Below are 27,800 nucleotides of genomic sequence, written 5' to 3'. Positions count from 1 at the left end.
AATCACTTGATTCATAGTATAGAGGAGGCTAATTTCCTCTAAACAGATATTTTTTCCTTTTCCTTTATCTATTCCTGAAGGGCTATTCTTTTTTGTATGTTATTGCTATTGATCAAATATTAGCATCAAGCAGAATGGAATGAGAAATATCACATTAGTATGAAATATGTTGCACATTTGTAGCTGCTGTACAAAAAGTAGTCACAAGTTGTCACCAACTTTTTGCGAATGGATAGGATTTTTACAAACCGACTTATAGACTAATAGGTTAGTTTGTAAAATTCCATATGACAGTGGGCTTGAGGCAGAAAACATATTGCAACAAACTATGATTGGCTAAAGTCACAGACATAGTGACCTTTTGGGGTCAGCAGACCACCATGTCTGTGATTGCTTTTAAATAAAGCACTCTTTTTAAATAAAGCACACTTTTTTTTAATGCAGCCCATTTTCCTAAAAAGAAAACAAGATGCATTAAAAGAAAATATAAGGAAAGATAAAAACGTGGAGCACTGCCTACCTCCAAAAAACGTTTTTGTCAACCTTCTTCCCATTTGCGAATGGCTTACCATCAGTTTTGAATTGGTGGTAAAATATTAATATTTTGCGATCAGATTTCAGTTGCAAAACATTATTTCATACCTTATTTGGAAGGGATGACCTTAAACCACCCTTTCCAAATAGTGATTCTTTAATGTTTACTTAACCCATTTAATGATTCGGATAACCTTCTCCGAATAGTTCATTAGGTTCACTATATTACAAAAAGTGATTTCTTGGTCACAGACCCTCAGATTTACCGAATTTGAGGGTTTATGACACTTAAAACAAATTGTACATCAGGGACATGGTGACGGAATGCACAGCCCCTGATTACACCTCTCTGAAGAAAGATGATTGCGCTCCTTTTCTTATCTACTAACAGAAGAAGGGTATAGTGCAGCTTTCAGTAAGAAATGAGTAACAAGTTGCAGAATGGCATTAGAAAATTCACAACTGTGTTTTAGGAGAATTGATATCTCTCTTCTTCATCATGTAAATATTGTTTACATGAAAGATGTTTTATTTAAATGCTGATCTTAGTCACCCAGGATGTGCATCCCACCTTTTTTATTTGTGGTGATGACTAGACTTAGAATTGTAGCATCAATGCAACAAAGGTCTGTATAAAATATAAAGCAGTGTCCTCACTCATAATCCTCATAAAATGCATTTGTATCCCTCTTCCGGAGGAAAGAGTAAATTAACCACAAAATTGTAATCAGCTTTGCCGGAACCACTATGTTCTAATTCTGTAAACTTGAGTCCGTTGGTCAATGTCTTAAAAACCTGCTTCTTCTTATAAATGTAAAGTTTGAAACACTTTACGTAGGTTTATGACGTCCACTAGAACATAACCAATACCTCTCTTTGAGGAGCAGTAGCACAGTAAGAAGATACTATCCTTCATTGTGTTTGGGAACAGGCTCACTACTGCAATCATTAACAGATAAGCAAGACACTTTTTAAATCTGCACTTCCTGCATAATCTATAGATTGGGTGAGGTTTGTACTGCTAGTTTAGTGTTCAGAGATGCTTGATGAATTTGGACATACCAGATATTTTTAGATTTTACTTGAGGTTGTTATGTGGGCATGTCTTGAGTCAGTAACAAAGAAGGTCATATGATTCTGCAGAGCAGCAGGTAGGGCACAACAACCCAGCTACATAACTGCTGATGGGCATTTTAAGGAAGCTTAACAGGTATATATTCTAACCTGTAAAAGGGCTGATGATGTTCCAGAATATTACAGAATTTCTTCACAGTACTTCTTTTCCATCACATCTCTTGTCATTGTGCACAATTGCTCTAACTGTGACCATCTCCCGTCATCCCCAGCAACTTCCTTCACTGACCATGTATCAGATCACAGTGTCTATCTTCTGCCTCTCCCATAAGAGTCACCTTCATCTGTCACTGCCTAGCTCTCCTGTCAGTGTCTTCTTCTACCATCGATGTACCTGTCTCCTGTCAGAGGCCCAATTTGCCACACACTCAAATTACTGCCCTCTCACCCTTGGCAGTGCACACATCTCCCATGAGCATCAATCTCTCACATCAATGCCCACCGCTCCCATCACTGCTCCTTCTTCTTTTTCCTGTTCGCATCTCTCACTCTATATTCTTAAACCTTTCCCATCATCTTAGTTCTCATCTCATTTCACTCAGAGCACCACATAATTCCCTCCACCCTGTCTACTGCCAATTCACAAACCTCTCTACTGTCAAATATGCTCTTTTATGGCTGCCCATCACTCGTGTCCCACCTTTTCTCTTTTGTAACCTTCTCTTCTTTATTTGTCTTTAAAAGGCTGGCAGTGGCAGGGAAATATATACCCCATTATTACTGACTGTTCCACAGTAGTGCTAGGAAAACATCAATCTAATATTACCATATTACTGACTGCTCCACAGCAATACCTGCCTCTCAGAGGCCAGTGGTTCCTCAGTAATCAAAATCTTCCAGTGAGCCGCTTTCTATATAAATACCGGTTCTAAGGGTTTGCTAGCATTCCCACATCTTCTCAAGCCATACCTCTAGAATCCACTTAGTTCACGAGAAACAGGCCCACAGTAGAAGCACAACTCTAAATGAAAAAAGTCCAAAATAAGCTTAACTCGCATAAATTCAATGATAAGCAAACCCCTGTCATCATGTGGGCTAAGCATGTTTTGAGCAGGCAGTTGTGCTTGCTCATAATGAATTTACTAAATAAGCCAGAATGTTTCTTTTAAGTGCGATCCATTCCCCCTCCCCCCTGATCAAGTAACTACGTGACTTCCAAAGGGCACCCCACAGTTTTTAAAATCACTGCATGTGACTAATTCCGACTTCACAACTAAGAATGAACAGCACAACTATGTGACAGATCAATCAAGTCTGCATATTGCTTCTCCCAAAACTAATCTGAGCTTCAAAGGTGATACAAAACTGTATGAAATAGCCACATTTTACATCACAAGGGGCTATTTTAATACACAACTGTTTGTCATTTACTAAGAAATACTAACATTTTGCACATTCTGGACTTGATTCACAAAAGTAATCAGAGACAAAATTTTAACTTTACGACTTTCGGTATTCAGAGAAGGCATTTAGGAGTACTAAAGTTAGGATTTTGTCTCAGTCAATCTTAAATTTTGGTCTTAAGTTAAACTTAAGACAAATTTTTACGTAAAAATACCTCCACTGCAATACGAAACTGACCTCTAGACGGGTCTACAGCCCGTGCCCATAGACGTATGTTAACTGCCCCGTGACTTGGAGCACCTGAAGCAAATCAAGAACCCTACGCAGGACAAGAGTAAAGGATATGCAACATACGTAAACGTCCCGACTAACACTGAGGACATTATAGACTTAGAAACAGTAAAATGAGTTAAGGCTTACCAGTAGATCATTGCTATGAGGAATACAGATGAACTTAAATCCAACCAAGTGCTAAAAACTGTCCTCCTGTCCACTGGTTGTTATGCTAAAAGGTCAAAAAATGCTAATGGTTACCCTGAACAGTGACAATGAAATAAACTAAACCCATTAAGTGCTTAAGTGAAACCTGAAGCTTACCGAGCATTGAATGTTCCCAAAAAACGCAAGACCCTTCACGTGCTGGTGTAAAACGCTGCTGTTTCTCCCTGTAAATCACATCGCGAAATAAAACAAGCATTGGCATAGCCAATAGGTCTCGCCTTTGGGACCTTATAAGTGTTTAGCCATGCAACAGTTAATGTTACTGCACCAAGGATATTGTGCTGGATAACTAAACACTTAAACGGTCCCAAAGGCGAGACCTATTGGCTATGCCAATGCTCGTTAGCATTTGAGTGTGATTATAGAGGTATGGGCGAAACCGTTTAGGGCCGTTCCGTCCAGAATTTGATGGCCTGTGGTGTTGAAAGCACTGCTAGATAACAAGGGTATAAGAAGTCGGGAATGGGCACAAGTGAAGGGTATGACATGAAATTCCAAATGTCAAAATCATAAAATGTGTGATTTAAGATATGGATGTCATTTAAGAACAAATGTGTTATTTTCTTGAAAGTTAAAAACAACCAATAACTGCATTGTAAATAGAGACACGAGTTTTCCATTTTTACTATAAATGTTTCCCTCTCTTTATTTTAAAAATCACAAAGAAGTAGAGGTTAAGGGTCTGATTTGCAAAGGGACTTACGTGTAGTTAAGGTACAAGTGTGGAGTCTCTGCACTCTGGGCAGCCTCTCTGTCTAGCGCACTGCAGTGAGTGCAGTGCGGAGATTCTGCCATGAGTGAATAGACATGTAACTTTATTGCATATTAGTCCCTTTGTGATTTGAGCCCTAAGCCTTCATTTAAGGGTCTCACCATATGTTCAATCATGTCTGCGAGATCAAACGTTATGCATATAATCAGAAGCCCTAGTATTAAAACATGCCATCTTGTAATGTGCCATACATTGTCATTACCTTTTCTGTTTGCGAAAGGCACCAGTTATCGAAAGTAGTAAAATAAACTTTTACTAAACTCACCTTGGTGAAACTGCAACGATTGCTGCTGCTTATTGAGGAGCATAAGGGCTGGTACCCAGCTAATGCCCCGTGCGCTCATTGAGAAAAGTGTGGGGTGACCAGCAATATCAAAGGAGAGGCAGAACGATCTAAGAGTATGAGCATAGACAAGAACAGAGGAGAGGATAGGATAGTGGAATGAAGGATCCCGAACACAGGAGAGGGTTGAGTAGTCGGTTACAGGACAGGCAGTCAGTGCGAAGGGAAACGCAGGGGAAACTGTTGGATGAAAGAGGCAAAGATTTGATGAAGGGAGGACGAAATGGTTACAGGGGGGGCACAGGGTGGATTAGCTACTTTCATAAGAGGAAACGTTTGTTAGGAGGATGTTGTGTTAAATCATAATAATGTAACTGCGCGGGGTTGAGGCGAGTGAGGACTTGAGCACTGTGGACTAATTATAGTGTTAATCTTGGAGCAGATGTAGCAGGGTGAAGTCATGAGCAGGTAAGGATGAACAATAGAATACTGATAATTGAAGATGATGGAGAAAGTAAAGAGCTGAAGGTTTGCACAGAGCGCTTGTGGATGGTGAGGTAATGAGGTCCTGGAAATAGGTAGAATTGACACCTCCTAGATCATTATGCAGTGTATGAAGGGCTTGCTTATTAACCAAGAAGTTAGCAGTGAATATGTGCTTTCGCCATTTATGTCCTGCTGCCCTCATTTACTGTTATGCGCTCTTATTTCAAGTGTAATTCATGGCTGAGGCCTATCTTTGGTACAAGGTGGATAATGAAGCAGTTGTATGAGCTGTAGTGCAAGACTGAAGTGAGGTCTTTATGAAGATCACGTGGAAAGCAGTGAGAGCAGTGGGGTCCTGTTTTCTACAGCAGATGGGTACATGAGAGAGCGATCTACAAGGAGACAAACTGATTTGCATGTGAAATGTGTGATGTCAGATGGAGCGATGATGGGTTTAGATTTGGATAAAGTGTTTGAAATTAGCATAAAATTGAGTGGCTTACCTTGCTTGTGGGTGGGATTAAGGAAGGTGTCATTTGAGGAGTGATCAGACAGAAGTGGAGACACTGCCGAAAGCATCAGTAAAATATTTTGGCAAGTTATGGTCACACCAGTGAAAGCAGAATCGTTTGGTGAAGGCAATAAATAGGTGTGTAGCATAATTTCTGCCAGCTGTAACTGAAAGCCATTACTATATAGTTACAAAGACGAATGCGTTTCCAGATGTTTGGAATGAAAGAGGCTTATGGTGAGAGTCCTAATGAGAAAACATCTTATCATCCATAATAAAACACTGACCAAGGAGAGTAAGATCACATAGGTATGCTTTACTAAGGTAATACCTAAAACAAAACAAATGTTGGATTGGTTTTGAAATAACAGTAAAATCATGAGTCTGAGTCTTAGGACCTGGAAGGCCAGTGCAATCAGGAGTGTAATACGGACAGTATTGGAGCATGCTAGTATAAACTATGTTCAGGATCCTTTGAAACACCTTTAAAAATACATTTTAATACAAGTAAAAGGGATAGCTCCTTTCCGCTCCTAAAGCGTCTTTTTTTTAACGCAGAACAAAATGCTGTATGGTGCTCTGTAAGACACGTTAGCGCCACCTGGTGTATTTCATGCAATACGGCCCCAGAAATGTTCTGCCAAATGCAATGGATCTCCGTCACATTAACAAAGGCAATAAAAATCAAACATCAAAGCGGCGAAAGTGAAAGTAATCGAGCAGAGCATCAAAGGGCTGGGTGAGAAGGGAGGGGGGAATGCAAGGGTCAAAGCGGCTAAAGTGAAAGAAAGCTATAGAGAAGGGAGGGGGGAGTGGGAGCAGCTGTGCACGTGCATGTGATCGTGCACTCAAGGTTTAGGCCAGCCAAAAGACTGTGGGTAGCACTTTGAAAATCCCACATACAAAATGTCTCTTCGAGCCTTTGGCTCAGCGAGACCTAAAAAGGGGAAACGTGCATAAAGCCAGTGCCTCATCATAGAGTCAATATCCCGTAATCCTGGGCGAAATTAGACTCACCAAATTAACATAGAAGAAGTATCCCTGCAACTTCCTAAAACCCAGGTGTGATAAAGGAACCTCCGTGCGGTGTGTTTAAATTAGCAGTGTCCGACTTCCCACGTCAATAAGTGCAAGAACAAGAATAGCAGTAGGACAACAGAAGAAGTGTAGAAAAACGGATACAAAAAAAGGCGGCCATCTTAACAAAGGACTATTTAGAAGCATTAACATTTGTCTCTGGTCGTGGTGCATGATGAAAATGAGCTGCATATGAGGGCTCAATATACAGTATTGGAAAATCAACAAATACAATCACGGGTACCTTGCATAGCCTTTACTCTTGTCCTGCGCATGGCTCTTCATTTGCTTCAGGTGCTCCAAGTCACAGGGCAGTTAACATATGTTTATGGGCAAGGGCTGTGGACCCGTCTAGAGTTCAGTTTCGTATTGCAGTGGAGGTATTTTTACATTATATTTGTTGTATGACATATTATTTCTCTCACGGGTGATTCACACATTAGCATTTTTTCAGCACAACTGGGCACGTCATTTTTGGACTTTCCCTGTCATACCTATGCTACTTTCCCTTGTGCTATATATACATCATATATATATGATGTGGCTGCTTTAGGTCAACTCTTAAACCATCTTCACATAAAAAGTCACTTGATTTAGGAGTCGTAATCACTGTAACCATTCCGGATGTTTAAGCAAGTTTAAGTTACACGGTTTGATTAATAGTCAGTGATGTTGCTTTATTATATATATGTTTATCTGTAGATTTCCCCTGACGAAGGGTGATTGTACACCCGAAATGCATTGGGAGTGACGAATATCCACGTTTGAAAGCATTACTTGATTTATGAATCCACAAGAGTGTTTGTTGAAGCTGTCATCTTTGAATATAGCACGTTGAAGACACGCAGGTGAATGCAGCTATCATCATCACTTTTTCTGCTGAATATTGCAAGATTTTTTGTATATTGGATAACTGTCAATTCTATCTTCATTTGATGTTAGAGGTTTTCGATTAACAATTGTGTTGATACACTCATTTTGAGTTTATTAGGTAGTGCGCACTATAAGTCTTGCGTCCTAGAATTGCTTTTTCAATGTTGAACAGGTGGTAGGGTGGAACCACCTCAGAAGGCTCACACCACTTTTGAGGAATTTTGATTCATTGGAATATTGGGTTTACTATTAGAAATTAGAGTGCATTATCGCTGTTGTTTCATACAATATTGAGAAATGCCTTAGCCAGTGCACCCTGATCACAATTTTATGTTATGTGAATTTGTAAAGCGCGGCTAATCACCCGTGTGGGTATCCAGGGCAGAAAACTGCAGCTAAAGCAGTGATAATGGGCTTGATAATATGCCCTTGAGAATTCCCATAGAAGCCCATGTTTTGGTGACAATATGGGCTTCTATGGGAATTCTCAAGGGGCATATTATCAAGCCCATTATTGCCGCTTTAATCGATAGTTTTCTGCCGCTAAAGAGGCGATAATTTTAACTCCATGCTTGATAATATGCCCCTCTGTGTCCTGAGACTGTCGGTTTTGCTGAACAAAAGTGGTGCTTGCTGAGGAAGCATTAGTACTCTAAAACAAAATTATGGTGGTGAATAGTAGTATTTAACAAGTAGGGGTTGGAGACCACGACAAATTTTCACTGGTGTTTTGCGGGTTTAATTTAAAATGTTGTTTTTGTATCATTAGGATTTATAAGTGCCTAGAGGCTTTACTTTGACTCAGCAAGAAGCACGCTGACTCACAAATGTAATGGTTGCACAGTGCGCTTTTGACTACGCATGCATTTATGGAAAGACCCACTTCATGCATTATAATCATTCACTGAATAATCAAAAATAACTGAAAGAATTGTCGAACTACAGGGAAAATTGAACACATCTCAGCTTTATATATCTTCTCTTTGAAAAAAAGTGTGAAATGGCTCCTGTAAAACTGGTGTTCGAAATTAAAAATGAAATAATGGATTTTAAGGCCACAATTGTACAGGTGACAGAATTAGTGATTAATTGCAAGTTCGTGTGAATTATGGTGCAGTTAACCTGCATTTATGAATTCAGTGTTGCCAATTATAGGAGCGTGCCAGCTATCATTTCAGTCACTCTCTGGAAATCTGTGTTGCACTTAAAGGAAGTGCCTTTATCTTCTTGGATGCAAGGCCATTTTCTGAGAGATTACTTGATAACTCAGCAGTTTTGCACCTGTAATATATGTGCCTCCGGATATGGCTTTCTAGGAGATGTGGCTATCGGGGGGATCATTAACGCAGTGACCCGTAGAATAATGCTTATATATTGTTATTAACTTCTCGGGTGTAATGTAAACTGCGATATTGGGTGCTGAATACCAAGTTATTCCATGTGTTAGCATTGTGGCCATTTCTATTTTCTGTTTTATAATTGTTTTGTTGTATGCACATAGAAGCTTGACACGTGGCATTTAAAAGACGATTTACTTTCAGAAAAGTGTTTGATGTTTCTAAACATGAAAGTCTGATTTAGACCGATCCAGCACTTAGGAATTCTGGCTTGTATTACTACCTAGTCTCCAAGGGAACTGACTAGTATTTATGATTGCAATAGATAGATGGACATGTATGTTGTTTAAGCCCTATTCACAAACGTGAATGCAACTATAAATGTAAATATATGACCAGATTTACCTTTTTGTACTTTCCAGAACTAAAGCAGCCTGTTTATGGGTGAGAATTTCTCCGCACCCTTAAATCCTACTCAAGGGGTGCATAAGTGGGTGTTCCAAGGCATGGTTAGCTTTGGCCATATCTCATTTATCCATGGGGAAAATACTTATCCACATGGCCAAACGACTTTCCCCTACTCTCCCAACACATTTGGAGGTGATCCATTTTTCTTTCCAGACTAGAAAGCTGTTCATAAACATGCAGTCGTAAGGCACCCACGCCTTCCACCATAGATCTTTCAGACTCAGGAGAACAGATAATGCTGATCCCAAGCTCACTTGGTCAATGGCTGTGGCGATAACTTGGAGAAGGAAAAGGTCAATACTCTTGTTGCATAAAATAGCAGAACTCCATGCTACTACACAAATATGTCGGAAACAGCCTAGCTGCTTTTACACAGCCCACCAAACCCATATGGTGGTAATACGTTTCAGACACCAGTTCGACGGCTGGCCTGGAATCAGGACCTACACTTTCAGCCTCTCTGCCACCATGCCAAATGCGCTGAGCAACACAGTTCATAAGATATAGGGAAACAGACGACTTCAATTTTGTGGTATTAGTACTATGCAATATCAAAGATCAGAGTGATTCCCTTGCTGCCTACCAGAGAATCTAATGGTGCTCAAGCTACCTTCCCACTACCTACACCTATGATGTAGTTTTCGCTTTGGGTGACATCATAGCTCTATGCAAATTCCTGACAATCTACTTTCTACAGAAAACCTGGATATCTGAAACACATACACCCTTCGCCCATGTCTCCACTCTCTGAACATTCTGGAAACAAGCTCCCTTCAATTTAGTAGCAGTTAAAGATGTGGCAACAAGTGTAGACAAAATTATACCACCAGGCTACATCGGAGACACATTCCCTGCTGCGTTAATGACTACAAATGCAGGTGTTACAGAAGTAGGTAACTCTGGCATAATCAATACTTCCCTGCAAAGAGATCATCACCCAGTGTCATGAACAAGAAGTCCTAGGCCCCTCACTCAATAAACCTAATCTGGACCATTCGAGTCCAACAAACTTTCAAACAATTATTACTCTTCGTTTCCTTGCAAAGATTCTGGAAACACAATTAGCCTTGCAGCTCTAGAACCACATGCAATCAGGCAGCTTGCTACCCAATGCCGAACAGGCTGCAGTCCATTGAGGGGAGTAGACAGCCATCTTGGACAGCAGAGAAAAGGGCAATCCGTTGCATTTCTATTGGACATACCTGTGACTTTCAATACTGTGGACCGGAAGGTCTACTAAGTTGCCTGAGAAACAGGTTCAACATCTCAGGAAACATGTGGCATTGGTTTAAATGCTTCCTAAATTAGCTAGGCAATAGCACAAAAGATCCAAAACTCCACATAAAACAAAATATTAATTATGGGGTCACCAATGCTGTACTCTGTTGCCGCTCCTTTTTTGCCTATACATGTCATGCATAACCCACCTGCGCAAGAAGCAATACATTGGCAACACTCAGTTTCTGGCACATATAGCAGCAACTCCAATGAGACTATAATGACTGACTGACTGACTTCTAGCAATCAAAGGCTGTATGAGACTGAATGCCTTTCGCTTAAACAGTAGCAAAATCAAGATCTTAGTCATTGATAAAAACTCCAGGATACCACTGGATTTATGCTGGCCCTCCTAGCTAGGTAAAGGCATATTATTGCTGAAGTGACATGGAATCTGGGAGTTCTTTTTGACTCTCAGGTATCATTTAGACCACAGGTACAGACCTTTGTGAAACCTACTGTAGGTAAGTAGGATCTGCTTCACATGGGTACCCCCATTCTTTGCTGGTGTTTCACTGTTTTTCGCCCTTAGTCTGGCTGTGGCCCTGCTAATCAGGACCCCAGCCTAGCTGCTTCCTCTCTAAAATGGTTTCCATGTACATTAGGTACATCTCCAATTGGATTCTGGAGTGCCTTATCAGTTCTATGTATATGGTATACTATGTACCCAGGGCATAGGTACCTCAGAGGCCTACCAGGGGCTGAAGCATGTATTATGCCACCCCTGGGAAGCACTCCAAAATAACACCACAGGTCTGCTACTGCAGCCTGGGTAAGGTGATGCATGCAACACTTACTGTGGTATAGGCTACCTATATCACTACCATTGCACACACATATAAAACCTATAAGTCACTCCTATGGCAGGCCTTAACAATCCTGAAGGCAGAGTGCTTGGTTTTTATGTGAGAGGGTGCCCCTGCATGAGCAGAGCCCCTCTGCAGCATTCGGAGTACCTCCTCTGATGCTGTTTGTGGTGCAGCCTGACCATGTACTCTTAATTGCATTATAACATCATGGCAAATGCTAACTTTGGACTAGCTGCATGGAAACATGTGGTGTTTGGTGTCAAACACTTTGGAATACTACCCCCTCCCCCCCGCCAGTTCTGGCAGCGGGGGTAGCATTCCACCCTTCTGGAGGGAGAGACATGTTCACACTGGTCTATCCGGTAAAGACTTTCTAAAGCCCTGGCATCACAAAATGGATGCCACTGCCACAGACATGGGTCTGGACTCCTGCTGCTGACCGAAACTCCGGCAGTGGAGGCCTGGAGAATAGGTTTCCTGTCCCAGGAAGGTGTAACCACCTCCCCAGACAGGCAGATGTGTATTAGGGCTGGGCGGGAGCACTCTCTGGTGCTTTGAAGTCCTGCACTGGGGGCACACTTGGTGTCCCTGTGCATAGTCCAGTTCAAACCGGTTCCAGGGGCTACCTGCCCCTGCTCTGGCGTGAAACTGGACAAAGGAAATGGGTGTAACCACCCCTCTTTCCAAACTGTCCCGTAGGTGGGTACCTAGAGTATGTCCAACCCCAAACTTAGTATAAGTATGGGAACCCAGTCTTTGAGACTTTAGATTACCCTGGACGAAACGCTGCAACATATATCCTGGACCTTCGACTTTCTATTTTCGCTAGAAGACTAAAGAAATCTCCCTTGGGGTCAAGGAGTGACTCCCCTGCTTGGCAGGCACCAAAGAAGCAACTGTCTGGTCTGCAACTCTGAAGCTCCCGCCGGACGCCGAAGTCTTTGCATCACCAGAGGTAGATTTCCAGACTTCATCAAGGCTACTTTGAGTCCACAGCAAAGCTGAGGCCCGTGGCTATCGTGGGTGATGTGGAACCATGACCCCTGAACACTGAACTTTTGCCAGTACATCATCTTCCTGGTCTTCCTTGAAGTTGTGCTTTGGGCTCCGAGTAGCCCCAGCCTTGGGCACCTACAGCACCGAAGATCTCTGGTCTCCACTCCACGAGTGACCCGTGGGCCAGTTTCCAGTGCGACTGCACGAGGCTTCTTCGCCATTGCTAGCCCATTGGCTAGTGGGTCCCCACGAAGGCAACTCCTCTTCTGATTGAGCTTTCCTGGTTGCTCCAGATGTGCCCCAACTTACCCTCGCTGGGTGAGTCCCCCAGACCTTGCTGGTCTGCACCGACGTCTTTCTTCTATTTCCATTTGACTTGCCGTTGCCAAGGCTTGTTGGGTCGATTCTGGTCGCCGACACTGCAGCACTCGACAGACTTTGTGGGACAGTTCTAATCCAGCTCCTGGTCATTGTCGACGCCTCCTGGACCTCGTGGCTGAAGAGTCAAGACACCCGTCAACTCACCTGAAGCACCCGACATCTGTGGGCATTGGACTATCGTGCCCCTGGTCACTGGTAAGTGACCCAGACTCTGTCCCCTCTGCTTTCAGGTTCCTTCCATCCTTGATCAAGACTTGGATCTCTACGGACACTTCTCCTCTTCACGGCAGCAGCACTTCTTTGCCAGCTTCCATTGAAAATGACGCCGCGACCCGACACCATTTGACACCTATGTACTGGCTTCCCTGAGTGAGGTAACTCGAGTACTCTGGTGCTCCCGTGGGTGTTGGCCCTAGACACCTCTAAGTCCAAAAGGGTTTGCTTTTAGTCATCCTCTAAGTGTCCATAAACTCTTAATTTCCAACCGCGAGTTTCCCCATAGAAGTTAACGGCGGTTTGCGGCTGTGTTCTCACACTGCACGCGTCCCCCGTGGATCCCCTGTGTCAGTGCCTTGGGTGGTTCCTTGTGGTCCAAGCACTTCTACAGACTCTAGGCCTTGTGTCTAGCTCAGTCGTGGTTCTTATACCACTTTATTGGTATATGGTTTGGTACGCCCCTAGGGCCCAAACGTGTATTTGTGCTTTTACTGTTGAATACTGACTTGTAACTTAAGTACTTCGAACTCCAGCCTCATAAAGAGACTAGAGGTGTGTGTTTTATCTTAAATACATATATTTTATTTTTTTTTTTTTTTTTTTATTTGTGAAATTTTTTATTTTTCTTCATTACAACAATAGATTATGAGCATTACCCATATCACAAGTCTTAAATACTAACTTATACAGTAAATCTGACCGATCAAAGTGTACACATTTATAGAAATCAGCTATGATTAAAATACTCGACATCAAAGTACAGGCAACAACCTACCCCTCTCCCTAGCTATTCCTTCTTTGTCTCTCTTTCCATTTACATATTGGCTCCCAGATTCTTTTCCCCAAACGTCTTCCACTCCTCCCCTTTCGTGCAAAAATTTTTTCCTCTATATTATATGCATATAGGGTATTTGCCAGCCAACATTGCATTTTCGGAGAACTTTTATCTAGCCATGCCCTAGCTATTGTTAGTCTATAGACAGCCATTGCTACAAAAAGGAAATCAGCATATTGAGCCTGCTCGTCATCACTTACTCCTAACATAATCCAAACTGGTGTAAGGGATATCTCAATATCCAGTGAGTTTGCTAAAAACCCCTCAATTTCCCTAATCAGAGTTCTTAGTTGTGGACATGTAGCAAAAATGTGTACGCTATCTACTTCCAGCTCATTACATCTAGGACAATTGATTCCTTGATTTCCTCCCCATTTTGCGATCTTTGCAGGAGTAAAGTACAAAGAGTATAATGTTTTATAATGCTGCGACTGCAGCGGGGCAGCACATAGTATCGTAGATCCAAGATTCAATGAATCATAAAAAAGCCTATTATCAATACCCAGTTTATCTTCCCATTTTTTACTAAATTTGACTAGATCGTCCTGCTTGTCTTTCACCAATGCTGCATAAAAGGACTTGATGGTGCAATCCCCCGACAGTTTTATTTTCTCCATTATTTCCACTTTATTAAAACCTGCCGGGCCCCCCACTTTATTATCAAGGAAACTTCTAACCTGTAGATATTTGAAAAATCCCCTATTATCTAAGCCATATTTTACTCTCAGCTCTGAAAATTGCATAAGGCCATCTTGTGTATACAAATCTCCAATTTGCATAACCCCCTTTAATGCCCACTCTGCCATAGTATAATCTCCAAAAATTTCCTTAGGGAGCGACCTGTTGTTACTTAATGAGACATATCTATTATACCTCCCAAGTTTTACCCTCTTCAAGAATGCATTCCACGTCGTCACTGCCGCTTTAACAGTTTTAAACTTGGTCCTCTTGAAATAGCTATAATCAATGCACTTCAGAAAGCAATTCTCAGCATTTACCCCTAAAGCGAGAGCATACACATCTGTAGACATTTTCTGCATTCTAACATCATCAGAGCTTCCACCGATAAGACCTTGAATATATTGCAGTACAGAGGCCATATAATATAAGCGAAAATCTGGTGCCCCCCATCCCCCTCTTTCTCTAGGGAGCGTCATGTACCTATAAACTCTCCGGGTTTTACCTTGGGCCCATATAAACCTGTTACAGATAGACTCTATGCGATTAAACCAGCTAGCTTCAATCAACAATGGGACAGCCCTGAATACATACAGAAATTTGGGTAAGATCATCATTTTGATAGTGTTTGTACAACCAACCAGTGACAGATGTAAATTGTTCATTCTTTCTAGGTCTTTTTTCATTTGAGTTATCAAGGGATCCATGTTTTTTTCCACAATTTTGCTTACTTCTGCCGTCATTTGCACCCCTAGATAAGTTGCCGTGTTTACCACTCTTACATCATTACACATTACCCACTGATTCTTGACTATCTGTGTTTTAGTTGTATTCAACCTATAACCAGAGAACTGACCAAACTTCTCAGCTTCTGATTCAATTGCCCTGATGGCGGCTACAGGGTCTGGAGTCAGGATGGCAACGTCGTCCGCGTAGGCTAGTGATTTAAGTCTGCACCCATTTAGTACTAGTGGAGGTATTTGTTGATTCATTTCCAATTTACGAATATAGGGATCAAGATACAGAGCAAACAATAGGGGAGAAGAGGGACACCCCTGCCTTGTTCCTCTCTGGATGTTAACTGCAGCTGAATAACCTCTATTGACTCTTATCTTGGCCGTCGGTGCTATGTATAACGTCTGCAGAGCCTTTGTGAACCCTGGTCCTATACCATGCCACCTTAGAGCATCCCATAGATACCCCCATGAGACCCTATCAAAGGCCTTTTCAGCGTCAAGAAACACCGCTGCCATTGGGTCCTCCAAGATGTCTGCAACATCAAGTGCCGTTATTACCTGCCTGGTATGGTGGGTTGTGCCTTTCCCTGGAATAAATCCATGCTGAGAGGGTGTAACTAACGATTCAATTATCTTGGATAGTCTTTTTGCCAACATTTTTGAAAACACCTTGACATCGGCATTCATTAAGGTAATGGGTCGATAGGAGCCTGGGACATCTGGCGGTTTACCTTTTTTTGGAATAACAATGATGTCTGCACCACCCCAGGAACATGGAACAGTTTCACCCAGTTGCGCTGACACCATTATATTGAACATGTCTGCTAGCAAAAAGGTCTGAAAGACCTTATAAAATTCAACTGGGATTAAATACATATATTTTAAATATATACCTGGTGTGGTTGTCCTTTCATTTGGTCATTCAAGAGATTATAGACTGGTAAAACAAGCTGCTTTACATTCCTTCAAGACTTAGCCTGAAGGCTGCTCTCCATAGCTACCACTAGAATAGCTTTCAATAAAGGTTGTCTTTAACCTCTCACCATAAGGGGTTGTTTGGAGTGATACAGGGTGCCCACTATAACTAGTGGACAGCATATATCAGGCCAAATTCCACACCTACCTACTACCATGTTTATGATTCCTCGGAAATCTGAGCAGTGCTAGCGATCTAAGATTGCAAATTAATATTACTTTCAGTGGTGATGCCAGAATAAAATAGTATTTGCTGCCATCTCCAAGTGTCTCCAACATAACTACCCCGAACCTTCAGCTAAAGCAAAAGAGAACAATACACATCTTTTTTTGCCTGAAGAAAGATAATATATGACACCACCGGGTATGGGTTCCCAAGCAGCAAGGCCAAACCACTGCCTTCTATATATACCCAAAAATTGCCAATGCTGCTAAACTTAATAAAGCTTAATTATTTAGGCTCCTCACCTATGAACAAAACTATAAGTGGGTTGGACTCACGTTGTTAGATTCAATCTTTCATTTTATTTTTGTATTCAATTAATATAAATTTCTTTGGTCATTTATTTACCAAATTTTGACGTTTCACAAAAATCATATACAATACAAATAAACAAATTTTGTACATTAAAACATCCCCCTCATACTACTCTATGCATAGAGTAGTATGAGGGGGATGTTTTAATGTTTCCAACTGTTTCCAACTCAAACCGACCAAAGGTCACAAGGGTAAATGTAGTCACAAATGTACATTTACAACTAGATTTAACTTTTTTACCTTCCAGGACTTTACTAAGGCAAGCGGTAGCCTCTATATATTTGCACCTTTCTCTGAACCCTTAAATCCCATTCAGGGGGTGCAAAAGTGGGTGTTGCAAGGCATGGTTAGCTCTGCCCTTTTGTTTTTTTCCCTCCACATAGAAAAAACATTTCCCCATGTAGAAACCTCTTCCCCACACTCTGGCCAAATTTGGAGGTGAGTTATTCCTATTGCCATCTTAGAAAGGGATTTACATCAGCCATTAGAATGAGTATACGTTGACTCTCTACTGGATGGAAAGTCATTTGATAGGAGCTTATAAGTCTAACCATGCATTGTAACTCCCAGTTTCCTACCTCTTGAGTAGGGAAGTGGTTGAGATCTCTTCAGAAACAAATAGGCTAATGTCTTCCCTTTGTGATTTTCTTGCAGGAGTAAACAAAACGTAAATATGATTGTAAACGTATGTTTACGACTGAATTTGCCTTCGTTAATGGGTCCCATCGTTTTTTAAAAAAACGTTATTTGTCATTTTCAAATACTTCACAATACAGAAAAACAAAGGACCCCACATAGTCATAATATACTGCACACAGACCCCTAATGTGCCTGACCGATATCTACATTCCAAACATTTAAGCAATTCACAGATTTCAAAGTTCCCGCCCCTTAACACTCCTGTGGTATGCAACAAGTACTTATACATCAAGTCCACATATTTCACAATTATATCTTGTAAATAACTTCCTTTACCCTGCAGTAATGAACCACAGAGGAGCAATTCCTACCGTTGTTGAGACAGTGTGACTGAAGCATGAGGGCATATGCCAGCCACCACCCATCTACCTGCCATTCCCCTTACTCCACCCCACACGGTCTGACTCCTCCCGCAAAGCCGCAGTGTCTAGCAAATATTGTCTGAACGACCCCCATATATCTTTGGGTGTGCATTTCGATGGCATTAATGCATTATAGTTATCAGATTGGGTAGAACAGTATGCCAGGTCAGTGTGCCAATCTGCTATGGTGGGAAGTGGACCCCTCATCCACCTCATGGCAACTCTGCGTTTCGCTAACAGGAGTCCTATAGCCCCCAGCTTGCGTACTCCCTTAAGTATTTGTTTATCAAATCCCAGCAGGGCTACCAACGGTGACTGTGTTATAGTATGTTCTATCATTTTGGATAAGACACCCAGCACCTCAATCCAGAATTTACGTATGCCAGGACATTCCCAGGCTAAATGAGTGAAGTGGGCGTACGTGGCTGTGCATCTCATGCATTTACTGCCCTCTCTAAGGCCTAATCTGCACATCCTCGCTGGAGTATAGTTTAATCTATGCAAATATTTAAAATGAAGCAGTCTGTGCCTGCCGTTCAAGGAGATTGACTTGGTTTTGTTAAAACACCACAACCATTGTGCAGTTGTGATCACAGTGGCCAATTCCTCCTCCCAGTCAAGTTGGGATTTAAGTTTATCCTGTGTGCCCCTAACCCTGAAAAGGGTGTATAAGATAGATATACCATGCTGTGGGTATTGTGTAGTCAGCAGGTATGTAAGCGATTGTAGACTGTCCGGCTCAAGCATATCAGGGCCCAACAATTCACGCATTGCGCAGCGGAACCTATGAAACTGGAATTCATCGAGCGAGGTGACCATATGCCCTTGGCCCACCAACTTGTCCCATGTTTTGACCTTACCGTCCTGAAACATATCTCCCATAACGTCTATGCCCAACTTGAACAAGGTGTGTAGGACAGCACTGTCTTCCTTAAGAGGGAGCCAAGTACACCATCGCAGGGGGAGTTTGGCAGAGTAAACTATTTTGGTTTGATGTTTGCTAGCTATTTTCAATAGACGATGCCCAGTGCAATGAACGAGATCTATAGTGCGCAGCACAGGACGTGCCGCTCCCATCAGTAGCTGTGGAAGTGGGACTGGAGATACCATATTGTGTTCAATAAGACTATGTGGTAAATTGCTAGGTCCATGTAACCATACATGTGCATGGAAAGTCTGAGCAGCTCTGTCGTACCTTTCAATATCTGGTGCGTTTAGCCCACCCTCCGCATATGGCCTAGTCAGCCCGTCCCAGCGAACCCTAGGCTGCGTGCCCGCCCACACCAAATGTGATAGCAAAACCCGCAATGTACGAAAAAATGACTGTGGAAGGCTGATGGGTATGTTGGGAAAGAGAAATAAAAAACGCTATAGCACCACCATCTTTGCCAGCGCTATATGTCCTACCATAGACAAGGGGAGCTTAATCCATGATTCTATTACTTCAGTCAGCTTTTGGACTGCACGGCCCTAATTCTCAGAAAGCATGAGTTCCGGGTCTGTATGGATCTTGATTCCCAAATACTTAACCGGCTCAGTTGTCCATTCCAGCAGATAGGTGGTCTGTACTGGGATCGTGCAAGGCGTTAGAGGGAAAATAAGCGATTTGTGCCAATTAATGTGTAGCCCCGAGTGCTGACCAAATCGCAAAACTTCTTGGAGCATGGGGCGAGATTCTGCTCTGGGTTCCGTATATACAACAATGTATCATCAGCATACGCTGAACAGTAAGATTGTAGTTTGGAGAACGTATGCCTCTATAGCGTGATATTCACGCATTGCGCATAAAAGAGGTTCTACCACCAAAGGGGTCCATCGTTTTTATGCTTATGATAAAAGTGGTTTTCTGATTCCTAACTCAGGGGCACCTATTTTTGGCTTGCACCTATTAGATAATGCATTGGCTCTCTGTTGTATGGCATATTGTGGCCTACCTAGAACTTAGAAGGGTTTGGCTTTCCTGTCACTCTTGATTGCTTCTTATTTGTGTCAGCTTGTCAATCTTGTATTTTTCTTGTATTTTTCCCTTCCATGGAGGGTTGCATCTTTACAAATCTTTTTGACTGGCTGGCATCTGTGCTTCTACAGCTTACTTTTTAAGCACTTTTTTTTGTTTTTATTAAGGACCTCATGAGAGTGCATGTGTTTTCGAACTGTATCCCTCATGTACTTCTCTACTAATGCACTTGTGCAGCTGTTGTTCAACTGCTTCTCCCCGCCTTCCCCCCTGTGGCGATCAATGGTGTGCTTCTTCCTACTGTCGCCCCAGGCCCTCTATGCTGCTGTCCCCCACCAAGTCCTCCTTTTCTCTCCCTGTGGTCCTTTCCCTCATCTGCACCCACCATGTTGCTTTCCCACAACCCCGATGTTGCTTCACCGAACCTCCCACCCTCCACCCTGTTGCTTTCACCTCCCTCTCATCAAACCTGATGTAACTTACGCCTGCCTCTCACCCTCCCCATATTGCTTTCGCTCCTCATGGTCTTCGTTGGTGTTACTTCTGCCACCCCATTGCTTCTGTCCTCCACGCATGCTTCAAAAAATATTTTTGGGATTTTTTCTTTTCTTTTTAGTTACCAATCCAACTTGGATCATGTTGTAAACGTGTCCATGTGTGGTATGCGCACCTACAAAATGAGGGTCAAGCCGCATCAGGGCTTCTACTTAACAATAGCCATGCTGCACAGCATCAGTGAGGCTGTGCAGCATGGCTAAAAACCATTGGCAAGACCAAAAGGCCACAAAGGTGCAGTTGCTAGTTTGTGAAAGAAAGAGTTCTGGTGCTCAAAGCTCTGCTCAGAAGCTGGCAGCCGGTGCAATCAAACATTGACGAGCCAAATTCCGAGGCCAGTACTCCTTAATCCATTACCACACACTCCCTGCCCCTTTTTCTCGCACTTGCAGGTTCTTGTTTGTGACGGTTTTGCCATCTCTTTATTCCTCTGTCTTTCTGATATGTGCGATTATCCCTGTCTTGCTCCTGGTAAATATCTAATAAAGGAAAAATAAGTATCTCTCCCCAAAAATCAGTGCGGTTGTCCCCCACCGGCACCATTTACCTCAAATTAAGCGCCACAAAGATGAGATGTATTAGCTTTGCCAGGGCTTGTTGTTACTCTGAAAATGATGAAAGGATGAGTAGAGGACCTGCTTGCTGCGGCTTGTGGCTAGACTTGGCTAACTTGTTAATACTCATTTTCTTCTGGATATTCATTCACCCGACCGTCCAAGCGCGTCCTCCTGCATTATTCATGAGCCGGCCAGCTCCTGAGACACCTCTGTCTTTTCATAAACGTGCCGCCGTCACCCAGCAGGGGGCTCGGGTGATCTGATTCTCGCAAAGTGACCTTTTATCCTGCCCTTTCCCGTCTCTATCACACAATACATTCAATGTGTCCATTACACACCGGGGATGCCGCGCATACCAATGCGCCGCGCCTTCTTTCTCACGGCTGGAATGGAACGCGCCTCATTGAAATGAACTCTGCATTACCTTGACATCGACCCAAATACTTGACTTCAATTTTCTCCTGTTTCTGGCATGATGCATCCTTGATTTGACACGGATTATCATACGACTTCCCGTCGGAAGCGCACACCGGGTTGAAGCTGATGTGAGAACAGTCAATGTTGCAGACACACCTAAGGGAAAAGACAGACGCTGTCAGATAAGTGGCGTTAGTGCGGTGGCGGACATAATGCGCACATATGCTTAAGCAAACATTAACATTGCAATTATCGAACAACTGGCAAATACATGACTTTTTGTATTTTATCCTTAACTCACTTGATCGAATACAAAACCATATGGAGAAAAATGTTGTGGGACATTAACTGTGTTATAACCTGTTTTCTCCACAGGATACTGAATGGTCGATGGCTCAAAGAGTTGGTAAGCGATTTCGGTTTTGTATTTCTTTGATGTATTTACACCTTCTTTTGTCATCTTGCTCACAGCAAAATGTATGATTTGGAAGGAGAATGCGACATGGGTCTTGGATTACCTAATCAGTTGTCATCTGGATAAAATAAAGGGCATGTTTGCAATAACAACAATATATTCCACCCTCACAGAAAACAGTAAATCTGCGCTTGAACGGGCTAGAAAGTCATTTACTTAAAAAATGACAATAATTAATATGTATAGAAATCTCCTCTCCGCCTACAGGTACTACTTCACCAATTAAAGTATAAATTTAGTGCTACTACACACTAGTAACAAGCATTTACAATGCAATCGGTCTCGCCTTTGGGACCTTATATGTATTGAGCTATGCAGCATATTAGCCTCGGTGCTGAAACATCTACTGTTCTTTAACAGGGAGGGAAAGTAAGCACCAAACTGCGTGCCACGCCAGGTATGGGAACACATAGAGAGAAATATTGCCTTTCAGCGGGAAATAGTCCAAAGCTCTGTTTTTAACATAAAATTAGGGCCTTCAGTGGTCATAGCACTGAAAATACAACCTGTGAACAAAATATTATTGTCTACGGGTGCTCGTGGAAGACAATTTCTAGGGACTGGAATCTAGAGAATGCTAAAGCGATTCTGGTATTTTAATGACAAGTTGAACAAGGAGAAAGTAACTCTGGTATTTTACTGACCTCTACTGGTCGTTTTCTATCAAGACAGTTAAATAGAGGCAGTTGAACAAGCAGAAAGCAACTCTGGTATTTTACTGACCTCGACTGGTCGTTTTTTATCAAGACAATTAAATAGAGGCAGCTGAACAGAAAAAAAGTCCCTAAGCGGAAGCAGACAAGTCCTAGGGCTGATCTCCAGAGGCCACAAAGTACATACACCTATAAGTATATACTAAAGTATATACAAGAGGTCTCGAATGCTCGACCTAAACATTAATATATATACATGCATAAATAAATAAATATGAATTTGAGAAGTGGAGGCCATTTAATTAGATGGAAAGCAGAATCTAAGACGACATGGAGGTATTTCTGCCTTATGCCTTGCAGCTTCACACCCTAGTATTATATTCGGTATGTGATCTATAGCCCTTCCTGCAGTACCCACTGAGCATGCACGTTATTTGTGCTCAGTGACTCTGGTCACATCTTGCAACCATATCCAGTGAACACTTCACTGAAGGCATGGCTTTTAGCCACCCACAGCCCATGCAGATAAGAGTGGTGGGGCGGTGGGGCCTGCTGCAGGGGGAGGGGGGATTTCAACATACAACAAACAGGGAAAATTAAATAAATAATTAATTTCCCCTTGTTGTCGTATTTTGAAATCCCCCACCCGGCCCCAGCGCCCCGCTGCTCTTACCTGCACGGGCTGCAGCTACTTTTATCTATATTCTGTGCACAAAAGACATTACAGCAGTACTTCCTGGGCAAACTCTAATTCTGGCTAGAAGCCACTGAATCTACCCTTCAGTCATAAGTTGAGCCCTTTATCACTGCCTACGGTACCTGATAGGCATGGCCTAAGTCCAAGGGGGAATGTTTTATGATGCGCCATATGTGCTGCAGTACCAGTTCCTTTTGACTAGCACACCTGTCCATCATGACTATGGGAAAGACCTTTGGCTGAGGTCCTGTGGCACTGAGCTCTAGCATGGCGTCTGAGAATGCACTGAACCAGGGGGCCATTAATGCAGTCTCTACTGGACACAGCCTCCAATCTTGTCCCATGGTTACCAGGCATGACTTTTTCACCATGCCTTGAGCCACTAAACATACCCAGAGTACCTAAGGGCATGGACCCAGGCCTGCAATGATTGTGTTCTACTTAACATAAAATTGAATGGGAAATCAAACTTTTGTGCACACAAATATTTGCTGTTCCATGTCCATAGTGTGCAGAACATTTAAAGCTGACACTCATGGAATGCAGTTTGAAGCCCTTAACCTGGATATCGGACCCAATAGTCAAATGGTGCATGCTCACATTGATCTTCCCCTGCAATCCACTATGCTCGCATTTGTTTTGGTCAGAGCAGTGTTCATATTGGATGCCAGAAAACAACGAGTTCTTCACAGCCAGATTTTGTGCTGAAAACATGTGAGCCCGACTCACAATAGACCAAATAAGGGAACCTTCTCAGTCAAACCGGTGACTTCCGGCAAAGGTCGAGTAGGCAGTTTTTGCAGTACAAATGAGAGAGAAAAATCCTATGGACTGGACCTCCATGTCAGAACAAAAACTTTCTCTAGTCCTGAACTTTACACACCCACAATCATTGATTTCAGATGTGTTTGTCTAATTAGTTCAATGGAAATAAACAAAGGCTATGGTCCACAGATTGTACTATATCATATCACAAAAGTCCAAAACTGAAAACAGTGCCCTTAATGACCTGGGGAGAGGTGATCTCTATAGCAGTGTCCGTGGGTGGTAGGTGGTGTCACAACATCACAGAACTCTGCTGCCGCATCCACAACACTGGGGAGTTGTGAGGGCCGTGGGGGAATTGTGTCAATCGATCACTGACGGGCACATTCAATGGCTGTGCCCTATTAAAATCTTTTCTTCTGCACTGCAGGTTTTCCCGCTGTTTTCTCGTGCTGACACAACACTTTTGACAACAAGTGGTGAAGTTTCACTTAAGAAGTAGCGGGACATAGTGTTCATCCATTCTCTGCATCTTGACTCAGCTTCAAACTGTGCACTGATTCATACATTATATCCTTTTGTTTGGTGAGGGTCAAAGACTTAATATGGGTGACTTTCTCATGTGTTAGCAGTGTTGGGGCACTACTTGTGTGGTGGAGTAAATCATAAAATTTGCTTCGCCACATTTCTTTCAAAGTGATTCCAACCATTTATATAGTTTTCCTTTAGGGGGGCCTGTTATTTTTTGGAGCAGGTAACCTGGTCAGAATTTCGAACCTCTCTGCTAAGTCCTCTGTCAACTTACCTTCTCATCTAGAATTCCTCCTGTGTCGCTCATCTGCTATGGCCCACTCAACCAAGTTATTCCATATAACGTAAATGTTATGGGGAAACTAAAGGAAACTGCTCAGCACAAGGAATAATATTATTTTCAGTCAAGCACCACCTTCTGGCTGGGGCCTAATCAAGCACTGGTACAGCCAAAAGGCCTCGCCTATGAGAGCCACTTGCCATGGCAAAGTTTTCCAACCATGCTGTACAGCAGCATGGATGCTTTGCAAAATGGGCAAAACTAATTTAAAAAAAGCTCTATGAAGCAGTCAGGGCAATGCACTTTTTAAAATTAGCACTGGAGGCATCATAGTCCTATTAAAATATTATTTTGGCTGTGCTGCCCTGCCACCACGCTGCTATACAGTATGACTACAAATCAATGCCGAAGTCAGCAATGCCTATACTTCACAGCAGGAATAAGAGGCAATGGCGAAGCTAATAGTCTCAAAGGCGAGACCTATTGGCTTTCCCAATGCTCTCTACATCTTGGTACTGTACCCCTGTGATTCTGAGCAAATCAGTTAAAATCCTCATGCATGAAAAAATAAAAATAAAATGACACTTGGCAAAAACGCCTATCACATAAAGAAAGCAATTGTGCCCATGTCCATATCTTACTGAAAATACATTTGGAAGCAGATAACATCTGTTGTCACAATAAAAGCAGATAACATCTGTTGTCACACTAAACATCCATTTCAAAGGAGAGAAAGTCTTCTTTGAAATGTGTGTGGCATAGTAAAACATAGTTATAAATGGCAAAAGGCTCAACAAGGATAATTTTGCCCAGACATCATTATAAATCAATATCCGGTAACCCTCAATATAGCTGACCATCAGAGTGATGCACATTAGCCAGTTATAGAATTGCACATTGTAACACACAAGTACTTGACAAGTTTGCATGTATGAATGAATGTGTGTACATGGTATTTCCAAACCCAGTCAAAAGGTAAAGAAGCCAGAAATATTTGCCAGATTTAGAAACTGTAAAATACAATGCCTTATTTTATATACCAATAGGAAATGCTCCCAACATATTTCATAGTTCAAACAATAAACAGTTCAACACCCTAAGCATGATATATTAGCTCTTAACTGTCAATTTAGATTGTTTTTGTTGTGAACATCCAGAAAATTCTTATACACACATAAACTGGACAGTGGACCAATTTCCTGCAACAAGCACCAACCTCAGAAAATAGACCAATAAATAGTTAAACACAAAGTAAATTCTGTGTGCCAGCTTCAAAGGTACCCTCTGTCCAAGGACACCACCATTGTCAACAGGGTCAATCCTATGTATCTCTTATATTGAAGCTGCACCACCTTCCAAATATATATAATCAGATCGTTTCACATTGAGTCCATATTGAAGAGATGAATGTGATTCTTTCTTAAATGCTTTTATTTTTCTTTATAATTAAGCCACAGCCGACGCGTTTCGTTCAGCGAACAGAACTTCTTCAGGGCATTCATAAATCTCTCGGAGCAAATATATACCATGCCGTTTCGACTAGTCCTATATGCCCAAAAACGATCTCACAGCGTCCCGATTCCTAGTCCAATATAAGAAACGGACTGGATATTTTGAATTGACTATCATATCATCATTTTTCACTCGAAGCTTATGGATTGTTACTCAAGGACGTCAAATTTATCATAAGATTTAGAAGCGCAACATCAATATTCATTATAAAAAGGAAATTATTACCTCATAGCACCATATTTTATATTTGCTCCGAGAGATTTATGAATGCCCTGAAGAAGTTCTGTTAGCAGAACGAAACGCGTCAGCTGTGGCTTAATTATAAAGAAAAATAAAAGCATTTAAGAAAGAATCACATTCATCTCTTCAATATGGACTCAATGTGAAACGATCTGATTATATATATTTGGAAGATATCCAGAAAATTCTTGATGCAGTCCAGTTTGTTTAAGTGAAAAGTGCAACAATTTTTAAAGAATGACCATAATTAAAACAAACATGTTAAGAGCTGTACATCATGCACCAATATAAAAATTGGCCAATGTGAGGATTTAACTTAAGGTAAAATGCTTGGGGCTTATATTGGGTCTAATATGGTGGCTAAATGAATTACGCTTTGGGAACCCCATCGCCTGCCTCCTCAAGCCTAAGAAGGCCCACAGACCTTAGTCCCCAGGGCCATAACAATAAATAAGGGGAGGAGGCCACATGGATCCCCCTCCCCAAGTCTTAATAGGCCATGTGGATGCCATTTCCCAGGGCAGAACAGCATTTAAAAGAAAGAGGGAGCCATGTACCCCCTTCTTGAGCCTCTTAAAGCCTTGTACACCCCATTCCCTGGGTTCCGCTCAATAACTCTGCCCCGGACACAGTAGTTTTCCTGCCTGCATGAGTATGGGAGGGAAACATATGTTAACTCCCCCCTGGTTGGAGCATTTTTAAGTCTCCAGCCAGATTGAAGGGGATGGGGTCTCTAGGGCCTGATAAAGTTTTAGAAGGGGGGTGCTCTCCTATTTAATGACAATGGTTCACAGGGGATGGGATCTGCAGGACCTAATAATGTTCGGGAGGGGGGCTGTGCACCACTCTCCTTTTTATGGCATTCGCCCTGGGGATTTGGTTCCCAGGGCCTAGTAAGGCTCGGGGAGGGGGGTCCCTCCCTTGCATTTAAGCAGCTGCCCAGGAGTTGGGGCTTAAGGGGCAACTATTACCTTAAGGGGGCGTTGTGCTCCCCCTCCCATTAAAAGCCTGGAGATTGGGGTACCCAGGGCCCTTTGTGGCCCAGGAGGGGAGACAGGTACACCCTCCCCTTTACAAATATAATTTTGAACAGGGGATAAGGACCCTGGGGCCCAAAGTGTCATGAGGAGGGGGGCTATGCTAATGGGTTGAATGTAGGGCCTGGCTGCAGACCAGCCTTGAAGCCAACCCAACACTGCATGGCCGAAAGCCATGCATAGTGAGGGGTCTGGCTGCCTGCGGGAGGGGGTGGACCATAGGGCTTGGCCTGGGTCCACGACCTACAGAGAGGGTGTGTGGCGGGTGTGGTGTGTGTGGCCATGCATGGCAGGGGATTG

The 27,800-nt window shown here is 42.5% G+C and overlaps 1 protein-coding gene across 1 annotated transcript in view; it reads right to left on the bottom strand.

Annotated features, from left to right (window-relative positions):
• Positions 1-27,800, bottom strand: part of TMEFF2 (transmembrane protein with EGF like and two follistatin like domains 2) — an 826,595-nt gene that overhangs the window by 263,306 nt on the left and 535,489 nt on the right. The window contains exon 6 of the mRNA XM_085648776.1: positions 21,318-21,466. Within this exon, the coding sequence (XP_085504902.1) occupies positions 21,318-21,466 (149 nt within the window). The remainder of the gene's footprint in view (positions 1-21,317; positions 21,467-27,800) is intronic.

The sequence above is a fragment of the Triturus cristatus genome, chromosome 3_2, assembly GCF_964204655.1.
Source record: "Triturus cristatus chromosome 3_2, aTriCri1.1, whole genome shotgun sequence".
In the NCBI taxonomy this organism is placed as follows: Eukaryota; Metazoa; Chordata; class Amphibia; order Caudata; family Salamandridae; genus Triturus; species Triturus cristatus.
The sequence above is the reverse complement of the archived record's forward strand: the minus strand, read 5'-3'. Positions and strand labels throughout refer to the sequence as shown.